This window comes from Calidris pugnax, unplaced genomic scaffold (genome assembly GCF_001431845.1).
Source record: "Calidris pugnax isolate Ruff unplaced genomic scaffold, ASM143184v1 scaffold459, whole genome shotgun sequence".
Lineage (NCBI taxonomy): Eukaryota > Metazoa > Chordata > Aves > Charadriiformes > Scolopacidae > Calidris > Calidris pugnax.
The window spans coordinates 592,134-608,724 of record NW_015091670.1 but is presented as its reverse complement, the minus strand read 5'-3'; the positions used below and the strand labels follow the sequence as shown (position 1 = coordinate 608,724).

The window sequence follows — 16,591 nt, the reverse complement described above, 5'->3', positions numbered from 1 at the left end:
CTTCTCCAGGTGGGCTCGGTGACTGCCCCGGGGAGCCAGGAGGTAAAATCCAGGGGTTAAAGCCCAGACGGGAGCACGGTCACAGCAGCAGGAGAGCTCGTGCATTTCCATACACCTATTTAAATACCAGCAAATTGTCTCATCACAAAAGTAACCAGCCGCAAGTCATCAAATTAAGATCACCAAGATAAGGAGCCTCCCAGGAACTAAACTGTGGTTTTAGATCTGCTTACCGGATATGTTTACATACTGCATTAAAGCTTTCTGTTAAATGTAGAGACTCCAAGCCAAAAGCTAACGAACGACAAGTTCAGGAGCTGCAACAAAAGGCACAGACCAACACGTCCTTGGACATCTCTCCTGAACGTTTCAGGGTGTCACTGCTGTCACTCTCCAGGCACAGGTGTCCCCCCAGCCCGTGCCCTTGCACCCGCAGCTCGGCCCCAGGTGACGGGAGGTGACCCCCGTCCATGACGTTACCCAAGGCAAACACCATGGTTAACGAGGCAGCCCAAGCGTAAGGAGGCAGAGGGGTGATGGAACGGTGCCTGCTCCACACACCTCCCCTTCATCTCCTGATCCTGGACGGGCTCGGCCCGGGCTGCAGCAGGGTGGGAGCTGGGAACAGGGACAGGCTGGAGGAGAACCATTCCCATCGCCCGGGATTTAACGGGGCTGAAGCCCAACCACGGTCTCCAACCAGCTGTGCTGACTTGTGGGTTTTCAGTTTTCATAGTATCGTTTTTGGGTGTCTAAGGAATCCCCCAAGAGAACCTGATTTGCAGGAAAACTCTAGCACCAATCCTCTGAAAATTAAGACTTTAACGTGTCTCCAATTAGGAACTCAAACCCGCTAATCAATTTTGATAATCCTGGCTAAGAGAGACTGATCTCCAAACTCCAAACGGGGCAAACAAAGCAGAAAGGGAGATTTTTTTTTTCCTCCCAGCGCGACGTAACTTTAAATTATTAATATTAAATTACAAGAGTGAGTGAGAGGAGTCCAGAGCAACAGTCCTGCGCCGTGAGAGTAACTGCAGCTGGAAGCACAGCAATGCCAGCAGCACAGCAGCACCCACCGCCCCCGAGGGCACGGGGACCTCACCCCCACCCCACTTTCTGCCCGACCCCCCCCTCCTGCTGCTCCAGCAAAGCAAACCCTCAGCTCTCCCTGCCCCCTGGAAGGAGCCGACCTTCCCCTCGGGCAGGATCCCCTCCTGCTGTGGGTACATCCCTGAGGGACACGGATCCGGCAAGAACAGACCAGCCCCAGCAGCCAGAACATGCTGCCCATCTCACCCCCTCCCCACCCCACCTCTCCATACAGCCCCGAGAAGTTCATACGCACTGCAGACATAATCACAGTTAAAAATAAAGTCTTTTTCTTTTTGTAAAAAGACGGAAGTCAGGCTGGGATGCCTTTGCCCGTAACACCAGATCTGCGCGAGGTACCTTCTGACGCTCACAGGGTGAAGTCCCTCGTTATGCACAAGTGAGAATATATCTGGGAATAAGCTATTTGGCTACCTACGTGTCAAGCTTCATGCTTTTACTCCAAGGTGAATGATTTTCCAGCCTTAGGTCTTGGACTACTAAAAGAAGCGGCGTTTCCCGTTGGAGGGGAGGGTTTTGGGGCAGTTACACACAAAAGCAGCCCCAGCTCTGGATCCACGCTACAGGGGCAGAGAGCGAGCGCCGGGGTCCACCCGGGGTCCCCAGCCCCAGCCTGCTTCTGCCAGCGGCCCAACACCTACACCCCCATCAGCTCCGAGCTGGGTGCCCCGTGGGGAGAAGCTGGAAGCAGAGGCTGGGGCAGAGCTGTCTCAAACCAAGCCTTTTTGGGGAGCAGGTCCTTCAGCCGTCACCCGCGTCCCCGAGTCACACACACCCCTCCAAGGGGCCTCGCTCCCAGGGAGGGTGAAGAGCAGTCCATCTCCCCGCACTGCTCTCTCCTGCTGCCCCAGGAGCACGTGTCCCCCCCACCCCAAACGTCTCCACCACGGCCGACTACCTGGGGAGCAGCAGCAGGAGTCCTGCGCGGGGGCCGTCTCGCTCTCCCCCGTTGTCATTGGTACAAAGTGCAAAAGTGTTGCTGTTCCTGCATCCATTAAAAACTTTAAAAAACAGAACAAAACAAAACAGAAAAAGGATTTCCATAATAATTTGAAAATACATTAGTCTCCAAAAAAAAAAAAAAAAAAAAAAAAAAAAAAAAAAAAAAAAAAAAAAAAAAAAAAAAAAAAAAAAAAAAAAAAAAAAAAAAAAAAAGCCAGCAAACACCCGATAACCTGTTTGTGCCACGTCTGCTCTGGTGCCCGCCCGGCCGCGGTCCCCGGGGGATGCCGATCCTCCAGATCCTCCAGAGGGATGCAAGGACCACGCTGCCTCCTCCGCGCGCTCCGTGGCCAACGCAGGACCATGTCCAGGGGAGGGGAGTTGTGACGGGTCGGGCAGAGGAGGCCAATGGCTAATTGCCCCACCAGGGTCCCACCACGAACCGCCACGGCTCCGGAGGAGAGCACCCGGCGACTCACGGGGCCGTGGGACGTCCCGCTCCTCCCGGCAGGAGGGCACGGCAGCTACTCGGGGACCAGGTCAACCCCTTCCCTCCCGCCCCACAAAAAGGTGAAATAAAATCCCTCCCTGCTTCCTCCCATTTAAAGTGTTTGCATCTTTTCCTCCTATGAAATGTTTCTGATAAGGCTTTATTGCTATACAAAAGCGGTGCAAATGCTGCCCAAAGACAGCTCCATCAGGAACTTTGGTCGCACGACTGCGGGACTCCTGTGCACTGTCCGAGTCCCAGCGTTAGACCTGCTACCTTTCCGAAGAGAAGCTGAATACTGTGTGCAATAACACTAAGAAAATAGGACTTGAACCCCAGATACAAAACAAAAACAAGGGAGAAGAGGGGAAGGGGGACAAGGAACTGAAATTAGGCAGAAGGCTTGCTCGGGAAGAACCCCATCGTTCCTGTGATGACTAACTGATCGATGCTACATTTAGACAATGCAAGTGTCTTTCAGAACAGATTGTTGGTGCTGAAACTGCGTGTCTGGTCCTGAATGCCAGCTCTCTCATCAATGCAGCATTTATTAAAAAATAAAATTAAAATGAAAAAAAAAAAAAAATAATAAATTGACAAATTGCATCACCAGGTAGCAGCCTGGCCTGGGTCACACACGTCCCATTGCAGCTCTTTCATCAAGCGGGGCCATTTAACGTGGCTTCAGCACAGGGCAAGACTTCTTCTTTCCTAGAGAGAAACCCAAAGAGTAGCAATCAGAGAAATAAAACCACTGGAACATACTCATTCCTCATGCTGACTTTCATCCTGGCTGGAAAACTTCCTCTTTAGTAGCACCTGAGCCATCCTTCCTCCTTCCATCCTTCCTCCTCCCATCCTTCTCCTTCCACCCTTCCCCTATTTTTGTTTCTTCTGCCTGCTGAAACTTCATTAGCTTCCTAATGAGATCACCCTCCAAGTCCTTTACAAAATGCTACGTTTAGAAATCAAAACAGAAACTGCAAAGTCAGCTTTGACCACCGATTACACAACATTGATTACATTTATTGACCCAGAAGTTTGGAATGTGACCGTCAAGGTCCCAAGTCCACCAGAAGGCTCTGACCTGACCAGCCTTGCCCAGGGCTCCTGTGGAGGTGACAGCACCAGACGTGCAGAAGGATTGGGCTTTGTATTTAAAAAGACCTAAACTGTCACATTCACAAAAAAAATAACAATGTCATTCTCCTTGAGATCACCTCCAGTTTCAGTCACCAAAACACACTCCCGCATTCCCTCACAGTATTTTAACTGTCCATGTCTATCTGCTCACCTGACCACACAACCCCACACCGCCCGGGTCCTTGTCACGCAGGAGGAAAATGAGAAGTCCATTATTTTAATAAAACAGATGGTTTCACAGCACTTCTGGGAAACTTAAAGGTATGTGTGATATACTGCAGTCAGAGCTCTTCTCCACCTGCAGGATAACACCTCCAGGACCCTCCAGACGTTCTACTTGTCTAACTTGTTCTACCTCAGCAGAGGTAGAACAACCGCATCCAGCGACACAGGAAAAACCCATTCTCTGTCGCAGGCTGGTAAAGGAGACTTTTGACCATCTCACCTGTCTTTTGTGGCCGTTTCCGTGACAGCTGTGACAACGGCGGCGGGGTTCTGGTGCTCCTCCGAGTGCTGGGCCACGTTGTTGAGGGGTTTGGATGCTTTTGTCGTTCCCATGTCAGTGATGGCCAGCTTATCGATGACCATGCAGTCCGCGTCACTGCCAGGGGAGAAGTCAAGTTCACGTTAAAATCTCGATTAAGGGGCTTACGTTCCGACAGAGAAAAAAGCATTCCTCCTCCTCTGCTAGCACAGGCCACAGAAATGCCATAAAGGAACGTGAACTGAAAATAAACTGGAATTAAAAAGCAGCGTGGGCATCCTGGAGGCTACGGGTCCTAAAAATCAACAAGACACCAAGAACGATAGCTCCTCAAGGAAGGCGTCCCCATTTCCTGCAGCAAAATCCAGCCTAAGAGCCCCCCGTGTACCCCCACATGTCCTCAGCCTACGGATGAACACAGAGGACCAAGAGCAGAAGGACGAGAAGGTGAAGTACAACCAGCCGAGAGCCTCCAGAAAGCCAAGTTCACCACTGGCAGCAACAACCCAAAAGGCACCAAGTGTCTGGGCAGAGCCATGGAGCAGCTCGGGCTGGAAGGGACCTCAGGAGATCCTCTGCTCCAGCCTCTGGTGGGAAAGGTGGCCTGGAGGAGCTCACCTCTCCCGGGACTGCCCTCCCTCAACCAAGAAAATTCCAAGTCCTTCAACTGCTGGCCTTAGCAAAGCGTTTCTATCTCACGCAGGCACCTGTGCTGCTCTGCCCTTTTCCTGTGTGCACCTAAGAAAGGCTTCAATTTAACTACAGAACCCAAAATCCTGAGGAAAAAAAAGGAAAAACTGATTGGAAGCTCATGAGTGGTATCTTGGATGTTCATGAGTGGTATCTTCAGAAGCCAAACAGCATGACATTAACTCGCTTTCAGTAACACTTCAGAGCACACACTCCCACGCCTGAGGGACATTTCCAGTGACATCTCCCCACAACAACACAGAAGCTCAAACACCGAAAAAGGAAAAAGCAACTTCTAACACAAAACCTCCAGATCTTCTACATTTGTATTAAAAAGACTCGTACTTCTAATTGGAGAAGTGACGTCCACGAACATCTCTCAATTTTTGCCTTCTAAGGCAGAGGACGTGAAAGATCTTCCCCACGGTTTTAACCCAGGCCCAGTTTCAGGAACGATTTCTCCCCCTTTCAGAGAGCACTGCCACAAAAATGGAAGGGAAACTCGGGAGACAACCGAGCTGGAGCCCCGTCACCAGCTGCCGGGGAGTTTATAATGCACACGTATAATCAGTCTGGTAATTAAGACACGTGACAGAGATTTTGAGATCAAGGTTCTATTTCTGCAGCTACTTTTCTGTGTGCTCTTGAAAAAAAAAAAAACAGAACAAGATGAGGAATAATGAGATCCAAACATTTATCTTGCTAAAGGGCTAACATGCTCTTCAAAAGAAATACTGCAAGTACAAAAATACACCTCAGAGACGCTGCAGGGGTGGATGATCGGGCAGAGAATTGCCCTCAGCCGCCAGAAACGGCCTCAGAAAATGACTTCCCGCACAAGAGACCGGAGCTCGTGAGACTTAAATTGCTCAAAGATAAACCTCTTCAACTCCATCGCTACAATTTCCATGACACGAGGACGTTATGAAGTCCTGAGGGGCACGGAAATGTCTCTCTGGTGGAGAGGCTGAGGGAGGAGCAGAGCTGGACACGCCAACCTCCGCAGAAGGACACGGCCCGGGCAAAACAACCCGAGGGCCCACGCAGGAGGGTTAAAAACAATATCTGATTCAGGCCCAGAATAAACATTTTGCATTAGTATTCCTCTGGTCGGGTTATTTTTAGCAGCCAGCTGTGTCCCTGCTGCCAGCGCTGGCCACCAGTGGTCCATCTCCACGTCCCCTCCAAACCCCGGGCGGGCTGAGGGCAGGGACGGAGAGCGCGTCACCTGCAAAGGGTAGGGCTGTCCCCTCATGGGCTGGGAAGGAGAGTCATCAGCAACAGCATCTCCTGACTCCTCGGTTAAGCTCTGCAAACAGATCTCTATGACTTCCCACTCCAGAAAGAATTAGGCATTTTTAAGCTCGAATTCAAAGCCACTTGTACAAACGTTCCAAGAGTAACCGTACATCTGTCCAGAACTGTGTCTCTTGTCACCGTGGACAATCCCTCCGCACAAACAAGTTGTGAATGCCACCTACAGCCGTGCCCCTGGGCTTTCCACCATGAGAGCCAGGACAACGTTCCTTTATGTTTGCCAATGTAGCCAACTTCTGCAGCTTAACCACCAAGTTTGTAAACATTGCTGTGGAGGCCACCCGTGACAGAGCCTCCTCTCTCTCTACAAGCACTGCAATGCTCCTGAGATACGTGACCACCCCTGGTGCACAACCTCAATGTCCAAACTCTTCAGTCTTACCAGAAAATAAGACCTGCATCAACAGGCCCAGCCATCTTCACCTCTAGAAGGTCAGAAGAGAGTTTGCACACAGTAAGCTGGAGATGCATCCTTCCAACTGCTGGCTGGTGGCTTCGGGACAGCCCTGGCAGAGGCTGGTGGTGTTCTCCTCGCCCAGATGCTCGGTGATTATTGGGCTTCACAGAATGGATCAGGTTTGCTTCACCGTAGGTACAACACAAGTCAAGTCTCTGCTGGACCTTCATACAACAGAGGTTCTGCAGGAGAACTCTTAAGGATAATCTTGGGGTCTTGGTGGCAGCAGTGCAGCGCTGCCTGGTGACTTGCAGAGGGAAGAAAGCAGGGAATTATCCAGCTGGGAATCTCCGGGAGGGTGAATACACGGGTGCTGACACTGGTGAGGAACACCTCCTGCCACAGCCAGCTGCAGAAGGTGGAACTGGGTGAGTTTTGGCCACGGTCACTTGACGGGGGAAGAACTGAAGAACACCCTCCAGCAACACATCTCAGAGACTGCTCCAAAGCACGGCAGGGGATGGTGAAGATGGAGAAAGGGAAAAAAGCCCATCATTATCAGTTCCTCTTCCCAGGTGTATTCCATACCTTCAACATCATCTACGCTTTGGCTTTGAGGGCAGCAAATCCCTTGGGGCAGGTACGATCCTGTCTCCTCTGGGTGATGTCCATTGCCAAGAACTTGGATTTCACGCAGAATAATTACATGATAAATTACAGTAATAACTTCAAGCTAAGAAATATTTAAAATATTACTGCTTCACAAGCTGTTGTTTTATGTTTGGTGATGACAAGGAAAGCTGCCGAAACACTTCTGGCCAAGGCCACCGGTGTCCGTGCAAAACACCTGCAGACACAAAGGCCCCGGGAGGGATGCACAGGTATTCCCTGGACACCAGGATCAGGAGTGAAGCCGTGATGGTGTCACCTCCGGGGTCTAGAAGGCTCCCAGTGACCACACACGTGGCCTTAGACACGGGACCCAGGAGCAGGAGCTCTGGTTGTCCCAGATGGACGTCAACTGCAGCAGCTCCTCAGAGAAGAATCTGCCATAAGGACAGCACCGAGTTCTCAGCTTTTACTGTGTGTGACAGAATAGGTGTAAATGAGAAACATCACATCTCCTCCTTCCAGACCCGAGGTGCTAGAAAATGCTCGCTCACTCTTTTTTTGCTCTAATGCCCAAATCCTGCAAAGGCAAAGCTTCCTCACGCTGACACCACCACTGCTTTCCTTGAAAGGCAACAGGATTCAACGAAGTTCACATTTCGCAATCACTGAAGTTGTCATAAAACCATTCTGTACCAACACCTGATCCCCAGTTAACACAAGTGATGTGCTGGTTTATTTATAAAGATGAACGCATCGGGAGCTTGCTTAACTTAAGCTAACAACCCGGCCCCGCCTGTACCTTTCCACCAGTTCAGAGAAAACACTTCAGATTGCAATTTTTTGGACCACCTCTCCTGCCCAGTTTCACTGCAAACGTCTCTCTGACTCCTGCAGGACACACCGTGCCCTCCCCCTGCCGTCCCACTGCTCCCATCACCCTGGGGGCAAACACAGCTCTGACAGCTTTGCCGGGGGGTCAATGACCCAAACTGCCCCCACATGGAAACCCATGTGCTATGGGACCTAACGCAGCTCCTCCTGAGGCTACGTGCGGTGCGACCTACAGCTCATTGTCCGTGGGGCTGCAAAACCCGGGCTTAGACCCAAATGATCAAAGAGCTCTAGGAATTTTGGGAAAGAAGGCCAATGGCATCCTGGGGGGCATCAAGAAGAGCGTGGCCAGCAGGTGGAGGGAGGTCATCCTGCCCCTCTGCTCTGCCCTGGGGAGGCCCCAGCTGCAGCACTGGGACCAGTGCTGGGCTCCCCAGTTCCAGAGGGACAGAGAAGTGGTGGAGAGGGCAGAGCAAAGGGCTGCCAAGATGGTGAGGGGACTAGAGCATCTCTGTGCTGAGGAAAGGCTGAGGGACTTGGGTGTGTTTAGTGTGGAGAAGAGCAGAGGGAGGGGGGATGTGCTCAAGGCCTGGCAATCCTTCCAGGGGGGGTGTCAGGAGGATGGGGCCAGGCTTTTCCCAGTGGTGCCCAGGGCCAGGCCAAGAGGGAACGGGCACCAACTGGAGCAGGGGAAGCTCCATGGGAACACCCTGAGGAGGCCGTTGTTTGGTGTGAGGGTGGCAGAGGCCTGGCAGAGGCTGCCCAGAGAGGTGGTGGAGTCTCCTTCTCTGGAGACATCGCAACCCCCCTGGAGACGTTGCTGTGGGAGCTGCTGTGGGTGCCCCTGCTCTGGCAGGGGGTTGGCCTGGGTGCTCTCCAGAGGTCCCTGCCAACCCCACATCACTCTGGGATTCAGAATGACCCAGCCTCAGAGCTCAGGTCTACCCACCTCCGAAGCTGAGGCTCCTGGACACACTCTAGATCCCCTCTAGTCCCTTTGGCAAACAATCCATGTCACAGACAACAGAACCCGGTGCAGACACAGGAGGAGAAACAGTGGGACGATCAGCAAAGCAGCAAGAGGAGCAGAAAAAGCGTTTCTAAGCACAAGCTTCATGCTCAGCCCATGAGCAGGTCCTTAAGAACCAGGCTCTGCAACGAGCAGCCGCAGGACGAAGCAGGAGATGGGAGGGCAGCCACGCGACATGCATGCTCAGCACTTGGGACATTAATTGTTAGCTGTTAATTAGAGAAAATTCACACAACATGGGAGGTCTGGCTTCCACATCCACATGCAATCCTCCAATAAAAGGCCAAGGCTCACGTTAGCTCAGAAGTTCCCATCTATGACAATTATTGCACTGAGTGCTCATCTCTGATGGGAAAAGGTGTTTTGGTGAAATGGGACCTCAGGTTAGTTGCTTTGATGTTTCCTTCTGGATAAACACACCGCTATCCAGCCGAATGTTAGCAAAATGGTGGTGTCATGCAGCGTGCCCCGTTCCCCACGGCTCGGCCCCTCTCATGGCCATGGGCAGGACACGGCTCCTCGGCTCTGTCCCCGCTCCCCACATGCAGCCCCCAACCCCAACCTCAGGCAGGACCGACCCTCGGCAGGCACAGGAACGACAAACATATCCCACAGCAGGAGAGCCCAAAACATCCACAGTGACAAGGTCCCCCTGCTCGGGAACCCGGGGGTGGTTCTCCCCGCTGCCCCCCAGCCCCGGCTCGGCCCCAGGAACCACTGCCAGCCCCTATTTCTGAGCTATTTCAGCAATTTGGGGGCATCGCTGCTGTTAGAAGGGAAGTTTTAGTGCTTTCACCCCAGAACCGTTGTAGGATCAGAAACAGGAGGAGACTTTCCCCGGGTTTCGCCGCAGCGGGAATGCAGAAGCTGCAGAAATTGCTCGGTTTGTCTCATTTTCACCTCCTCCTGAGGAAACCGCTGCAGCACCTGCAGCTCCAAAGCTGGGGAGGGTGCGAAGGGAGGGTCGGTATCACACAGGCACAGAAAAAATAAGATTTGTTTTTAGCAGATAGCAAGTATAGATGGATTCCAGCCTCCCCCCTAAACTTCCCTTCTCAGCTGCTTAGCCCAGGCTGCTCAGGTGAGGAGGCACGAGAGAGAAGGAGGTGGCAAATATGATCAACCATTAAAAAAAAAATCAGAACCGTTGTAGGATCAGAAACAGGAGGAGACTTTCCCCGGGTTTCGCCGCAGCGGGAATGCAGAAGCTGCAGAAATTGCTCGGTTTGTCTCATTTTCACCTCCTCCTGAGGAAACCGCTGCAGCACCTGCAGCTCCAAAGCTGGGGAGGGTGCGAAGGGAGGGTCGGTATCACACAGGCACAGAAAAAATAAGATTTGTTTTTAGCAGATAGCAAGTATAGATGGATTCCAGCCTCCCCCCTAAACTTCCCTTCTCAGCTGCTTAGCCCAGGCTGCTCAGGTGAGGAGGCACGAGAGAGAAGGAGGTGGCAAATATGATCAACCATTAAAAAAAAAATAAATAAAAGAGAAAAAAAAAAAAAGATTGAAGGGGGGAAAAAAGGCATTTCAGGTCAAGTTAATAAACTGAAAGAGAAATTGAAAGTTACAAACATCCCAAGCCCACTATCACCACCCACAGCAAAAGCGGGATTTTTTAATTTTTCCTTTATGCACAGCCCATTTTTTAAGGAGCTGCCCAGAAACCCCCATCTGCAGAGCCCAGCGCTGCAACACCTCCGGCGGCTCGAGACAAATCATGAAGCAGAAATGCAGGTTAATGATGTCCAGCCAAACACCAAGCACACGGGGAGATACCAGTCACCTCCCACAACCAGCCCCGCTCCCCTCGCACACCCAGGGGCCTGCCTTCCCCCAGTACCACCAGTCTCCTGGCTCTTTATTCTGCTGGTACTCGCAGCCCTGGCTCCCGCTGCCCCCATCGCCCCGCAGCCCCCCCTCACCCATCAACAGCCCAAATATTACTACATTTTCCTGGCAGAACGTATTGCCTGATGGCACGTACCCCCAGAGGAATCAATACCTACTCGCCTGCTTGTGAAAGAGGCAGAGGACTTTCAAAAGTTTGGTTAAAACGCCATTGCGACTCATTAAAATAGCAAGTTAAATAGGCACATGTCGTAATTATAACTATTTTAAAATACCACCCAGCTGGCACGTCTGGGAGCTCGGTGCCTCCTGCTCTCCAGAGCCAGGAGGGTGTGGGTGTCCATGGGCCGACCCTCCCCACACGTGGAATTTCTCTCTTTTGTCTCTGATCTCACCCCGAAATTACAGCAGAGCCCTGCCAGCTCCCACGGCGGCCGGGAAAACGCATCCGAAGGGATGAACTCCAGAAAAGAATTAGTAAAAACCCCACTATTTAAAACTGAAAGAAAACAACGGGGGAAAAGAAAAAAAATAAGTATTTTGTAAAACAAACAAACAAAAAAAGCCTTTGGAAAACACATCAGCCATTCTTTTTTGGCGTATTAGAGCAAAGCAGTGAAATATGTGTTAGTGCTGCTGGGAGACAGGCTGGGGAGACTCCCCCCCCGCCCCGGCACGGGCAGCAGTTCCAGGGGGGCTGCGTTGGCAAAATGCAGCCGTGGGGCTCTCCCTGGGGATTCATGACAAAATCCCCACTTGCAGAAAGAGCTCACAAAGAGGTGGGATGGCAGGAGCTCAAGGCCACGAGCCATGAAACCACCCTGTTCCCTGTTTGCTTTTCTAAGGGCCGGTCGGCGCGGAGCCCTCGTCCCTCCCCGCGGGGCGGCCACGCAGCCCCCAGCCCGGGCTTCCCAAAGGTCATTTCTGGCATCTCTTGTTGACTGGTTGTGAAAGGATGAGCTCTCCCAGTCCAACAGCTCTTTTGCCAGCCCCGTACGAAGCCCCGAACGGGGGGACACGAGGTGTCAGGTGGATGTTTGGGGCCCTGGGGAGGTGGCCGTGATACATACCCTCTGCCCGCAGGTCTAAACACTCTGAGCAATACCCGCGGCGAGAGGCACACACAGAGAGACAGCCAGGAAAGGAAGAGAGAGAAAACAGTAAAGATCGCTGAAAAAACAGACAAAAGAGTTAACTCTGCGGCCGCATCCTCAGGCGGCGCTCCTGCCGGGAACAATTAAAGCTGTTTCAAAGAGCACAATCACCAAACGTGGCATTTTCCACCCAAAATTCAGATTAATATAGAAAAACCCAGAAGATCCAATAGAAAGCACCTTTCTCAAGACTGACACAGGTATTCTGAAGCTATCAAAGTGTGAGATTTGGCAGCGCTGGAAGCTCTCTGCCCGGAGAACTTCTGCAAAACTACTCATTTTCTCCCAAGAAACTACCACACCGAATTAGCCACGGGAAAGGAAGGCAGCTAAAAAAAGTTAAAGTAGAGAAGTTACCTAAATGCATCTTAAACACCTTTTTTTGTGTCTGAAGTTGAAATTAGTACTGAGAATATCGGCTGCCTGAAGCAGAACTGCTGTGAGGGACACTCTCTCAGCTTCTCAAGGACAAGTAATGAACTTCCAGGGTTTAAATTGCAGGACGGGCAGGGAAGCAGCCGCTGTGAAGATGATGATCACGGAGGGGACTGGAGGTACTGGGACACCTGGAGCTTCTGTGGCCACAGTGAGGGCAGAAGCTGCAGAGTCCTTGTGGAGCCCCAAGGAGCATTAAAGATCTCCCCTCCCCCAGAGAATTCGGTATGGCCAGGAGGGAGGAAAAGGAGAAGGAAGCCCCATTTCTAAAGAAACGGGGATGTGGGGTGGGACAAGTTGAGCACTTCTGGGGAAGGGCTTGGGGAAATCAGCAAGAGCCACATACCCATCCCGAAAAATTCGTAAACTTTTAGAGTTCATTCCCTTGGAATCATTAAGGAACATGGTAAGAAATCCATATATTCAATCCTGGCCCTTTGAGTTTAACTGCATCTGTCCCATTAGAAGGCAGCCTGGTCTGGGAGCTCTGAGGATACTGGTAAGTTTCCATTATCATCACTGGTCAAGGTGGGAAAAACCTGGCTACTGAGCGGACCTGGAGCAGCTGGAACCAGCAGCTCTGGAACAGGTTTCTGTCTTCCCACAGCTTCTATTTTGATTTTTGGCTCCGGCTCTGGCTGTGGGAAGCTACAGACACCTTTAAAGTGGAGGCTGTGGTTATTCAAGCATTTGCTTTCTTGGCCAAAACGGAATGAGTTTTGTGGAATTGCAGTCGTGCAAAACCGAGCAGGTTCTGGAAACCCTGGCCTTATTGAAAGTGCTCGAGATATAGACATTTGTTTAGAGAGAAAAAAACATATTCGGCATTCCACTGCCTGGAACAGCAGCAGAGCCCACAACTTCTCACCTGACAGATTAGGAAAAAAAAATAAATACCCCTACCTGCTAGGAAATAAATGGGAAAGAGAAGCACATGCCAAGTAAGATTTACACTGCTCCTGCGCGTGGAGGCAGCCCCGTCTGCGACTCCCAAACACCACGAGTTTGTGAGGACAAGCAGCTGGAGCAGGAGCTTTAGACAGACACACCAATAGGTTTAGTTAGGTATCTCAAGCACAATGTGAATTTCACTGAATTTCACTGAATTTTTAGAGTTGGAAGGGACCATAGAGATCATCTAGTCCAACTCTCCTGCTAAAGCAGAACCACCCAGAGCTTGTCAGAGCATGTTACTCAGGAGCATCCAGGCGGGTCTTGAAAATCTCCAGAGAAGGGGACTCCACACCCTCCCTGGGCAGCCTGTTCCAGGGCTCTGCCACCCTCACCGTGAAAAAGTTCTTCCTCATATTCAAGTGGAACCCTTTATGTTCCAACTTGTGCCCGTTGCCCCTCGTCCTCTCACTGGGAACCACTGAAAAGAGTCTGGTTCCCTCCTCCTTCAGCCCACCCTTGAGATTCTTGTCAGCATTAATAAGGTCTCCCCTCAGCCTTCTCTTCTCCAGACTAAAGAGTCCCAGCTCTCTCAGTCTCTCCTCATAAGGGAGATGCTCCAGTCCTTGAATCATCTTTGTAGCCCTACGCTGGACTCTTTCCAGTAGTTCCCTGTCCCTCTTGAACTGGGGAGCCCAGAACTGGAGGAGGAGGTGCTGATGCCAGTGCAGCAGGCGCTGTTCTCATCTCCCTCCTCTCTCGTTTTCGGGGCAGCCCCTGCCCGGCCCTGCCAGCCCCACACACAGACAAACTCCACTCCTCAAAGCAGCTCCTCGGGTGCCATCTCTGCTGGGGAAGGCATCTGGGGCATCTCACTCCCGGCCAGTATGAAGAGCAAAGGCCATGTGGGGTGGACATCGAAAATAAAACCCAGCCACATTATTAAAACCTCAATGCCACGTCGCTGGACCAAACATACCCTTGGTCAGCTTCCTCCTGCACCGTGACCTGGCTCTGCCATCCCACTTGTTTTCTGAGCCTCTGCTTTGTCCCCCCCAGGAGCTGTTTGCTGGGGTGGGCGCACACGCCATGTGGGTCACGTTGACTACCCCAAAAAAGTCACATAAACCACAACCTACACCAGGTAAATACCCGCTCCTGAGTCAGATGCATAAAATACAGCAGCTCCAGCAAGTTACATCATCCCCTGCCTACTTGTAAGGAACATGAGGAAAAAACCCCAAAATACCTTAAAATTGGGTACTATTTCTGGACGCACCAAGGTGAACCAGACGCTGTTCTGAACAGCAGTGTCCCCTCTCAAACGCTCAGAGCAGGTGAGATTCAAGCACATGCAATTCCATCCAAATTGCTGCCCCAAAGCTAAGAAACCTCATGACCTGCTCTATGATTTCCTGGCATTTTTCATTTTTTTAATAATTTATTGTCTAGAATGTACTACTTGGGAAATGATGGCTCCAGAGGCTGACACACCCCCTCACACACTTGCCATGGGGTGAGGCTTTGATCGACCCTCGTGTGGGATCCAAGGTGGGACCCCCCCAGGAGCCCTGGCCCCCTGCAGACAGACAGACAGACAGACAGACGGATGGATGATGCTTCTGTGGCAAGGCTCGGTGGCTAAAAGGAGCCACAACGCTTCCTAAAATAAAACCCCTATAATTATTTTCTCAAAACAATCCCCCCCTTGAGAAGAAAGCCATGGGACATCCTCAGGCAGGACACTGGACCCAGGGTGTCTGAGGGGGAGAGGTGACACGTCAGCCCCGGCCCCAGGGGATTCCTCTCGCACCTGGTGAAAACAGCCTTCTCGTTTTTAGCATCCACAGTCAGCTTGATGGTCTCCTGGCCCGAGCCCGTGCTGATGGTTTCCGTGACGGTATCAGCTTTCTCCTCCTCCTCCTCGCTGTCCGAGCCCCCCGAGGAGCTGCTGTCCGAGGCCACCAGCGGCGCTTTCCTCGTGACACAGACGTTCCAGACACAGGGAGAGGCAGTGCTGACTGAGGGAAAGAGAAATAACTCACGTTGCAGAACCAAGAAAAGCCCAGAAACAACTCCCCAGGTGCGACCCCAGTTAAGTGCAGTGGCTTAAAATGGAGCGTTTATGGCTACTGTGAATTTTGAGATGATGGTTTCGGGGCAGCTCCCCCACTGGGACAGCACACAATATTATTTTTGCATGTAATAAAAAAACCCCAGCCTCCCAAATCAGTGTTCTCCACCTGCCACCTCATAATAGAAAGAGCAGAGGAGACTGGCCCCAGCTGGAGCACTGGGACCAGTGCTGGGCTCCCCAGTTCCAGAAGAATAGGGCACTGGTGGAGAGGGCAGAGCAAAGGGCTGCCAAGATGGTGAGGGGCCTAGAGCATCTGTGTGCTGAGGAAAGGCTGAGGGACTTGGGTGTGTTTAGTGTGGAGAAGAGCAGAGGGAGGGGGGATGTGCTCAAGGCCTGGCAATCCTTCCAGGGTGGGTGTCAGGAGGATGGGGCCAGGCTTTTCCCAGTGGTGCCCAGGGACAGACCAAGAGGGAACGGGCACCAACTGGAGCAGGGGAAGCTCCATGGGAACACCCTGAGGAGGCCGTTGTTTGGTGTGAGGGTGGCAGAGGCCTGGCAGAGGCTGCCCAGAGAGGTGGTGGAGTCTCCTTCTCTGGAGACATTGCAACCCCCCTGGAGACATTCCTGTGCAACCTGCTGTGGGTGCCCCTGCTCTGGCAGGGGGTTGGCCTGGGTGCTCTCCAGAGGTCCCTGCCAACCCCACATCATTCTGGGGTTCTGTGACTATTTGCTTCCCTTATTGAGTGCTGGTAACTCTGAAGGAGGACTGAGGTGGTCCCTGGGGCCCCTCCCAACCATCACCTGGCTCTGAAAACCCACAGGATAATGGAAGGAGCTGGACTTGCTGAAGTCTCATTGGTTTCCATCCCAGCAGCATGCCTGGCAAGGAAAGGCTCTCCCCAAAGTGGCAAAGAAGCGTTTCAGGCTCAGAAAGTGTTTTTCACCCCAGTGCTGACATCTTGCTCGGGAAGGAAGAGGGAAGAGCCAGACTGGAGCTCACCGACCGGCCGGGCGCAGTTACCAGCACTGTATTTACTCAGCACAGTGACCAGCAGTATAACTGACCCTTGCCTTTTAGTGTCTACAAGTAATTTTATAATCAAGGACACAGTTAAACCAGGACTTCTGAACAGTT

At 51.9% G+C, this 16,591-nt stretch overlaps 1 protein-coding gene across 2 annotated transcripts in view; it reads right to left on the bottom strand.

Moving 5' to 3' along the window:
- Positions 1-2,686: 2,686 nt before the first annotated feature.
- PPP6R2 (protein phosphatase 6 regulatory subunit 2) overlaps positions 2,687-16,591 on the bottom strand; it is a 70,157-nt gene continuing 56,252 nt past the window's right edge. The window contains exons 20-22 of one of the 2 annotated variants that reach the window (XM_014961961.1): positions 15,193-15,400; positions 4,134-4,289; positions 2,687-3,256 (exon numbers count right to left, since the gene is read on the bottom strand). In XM_014961961.1, the coding sequence (XP_014817447.1) occupies positions 3,205-3,256; positions 4,134-4,289; positions 15,193-15,400 (416 nt within the window). In that variant the 3' untranslated portion in view covers positions 2,687-3,204. The remainder of the gene's footprint in view (positions 3,257-4,133; positions 4,290-15,192; positions 15,401-16,591) is intronic. The other variant, XM_014961962.1, reaches the window with a different exon arrangement.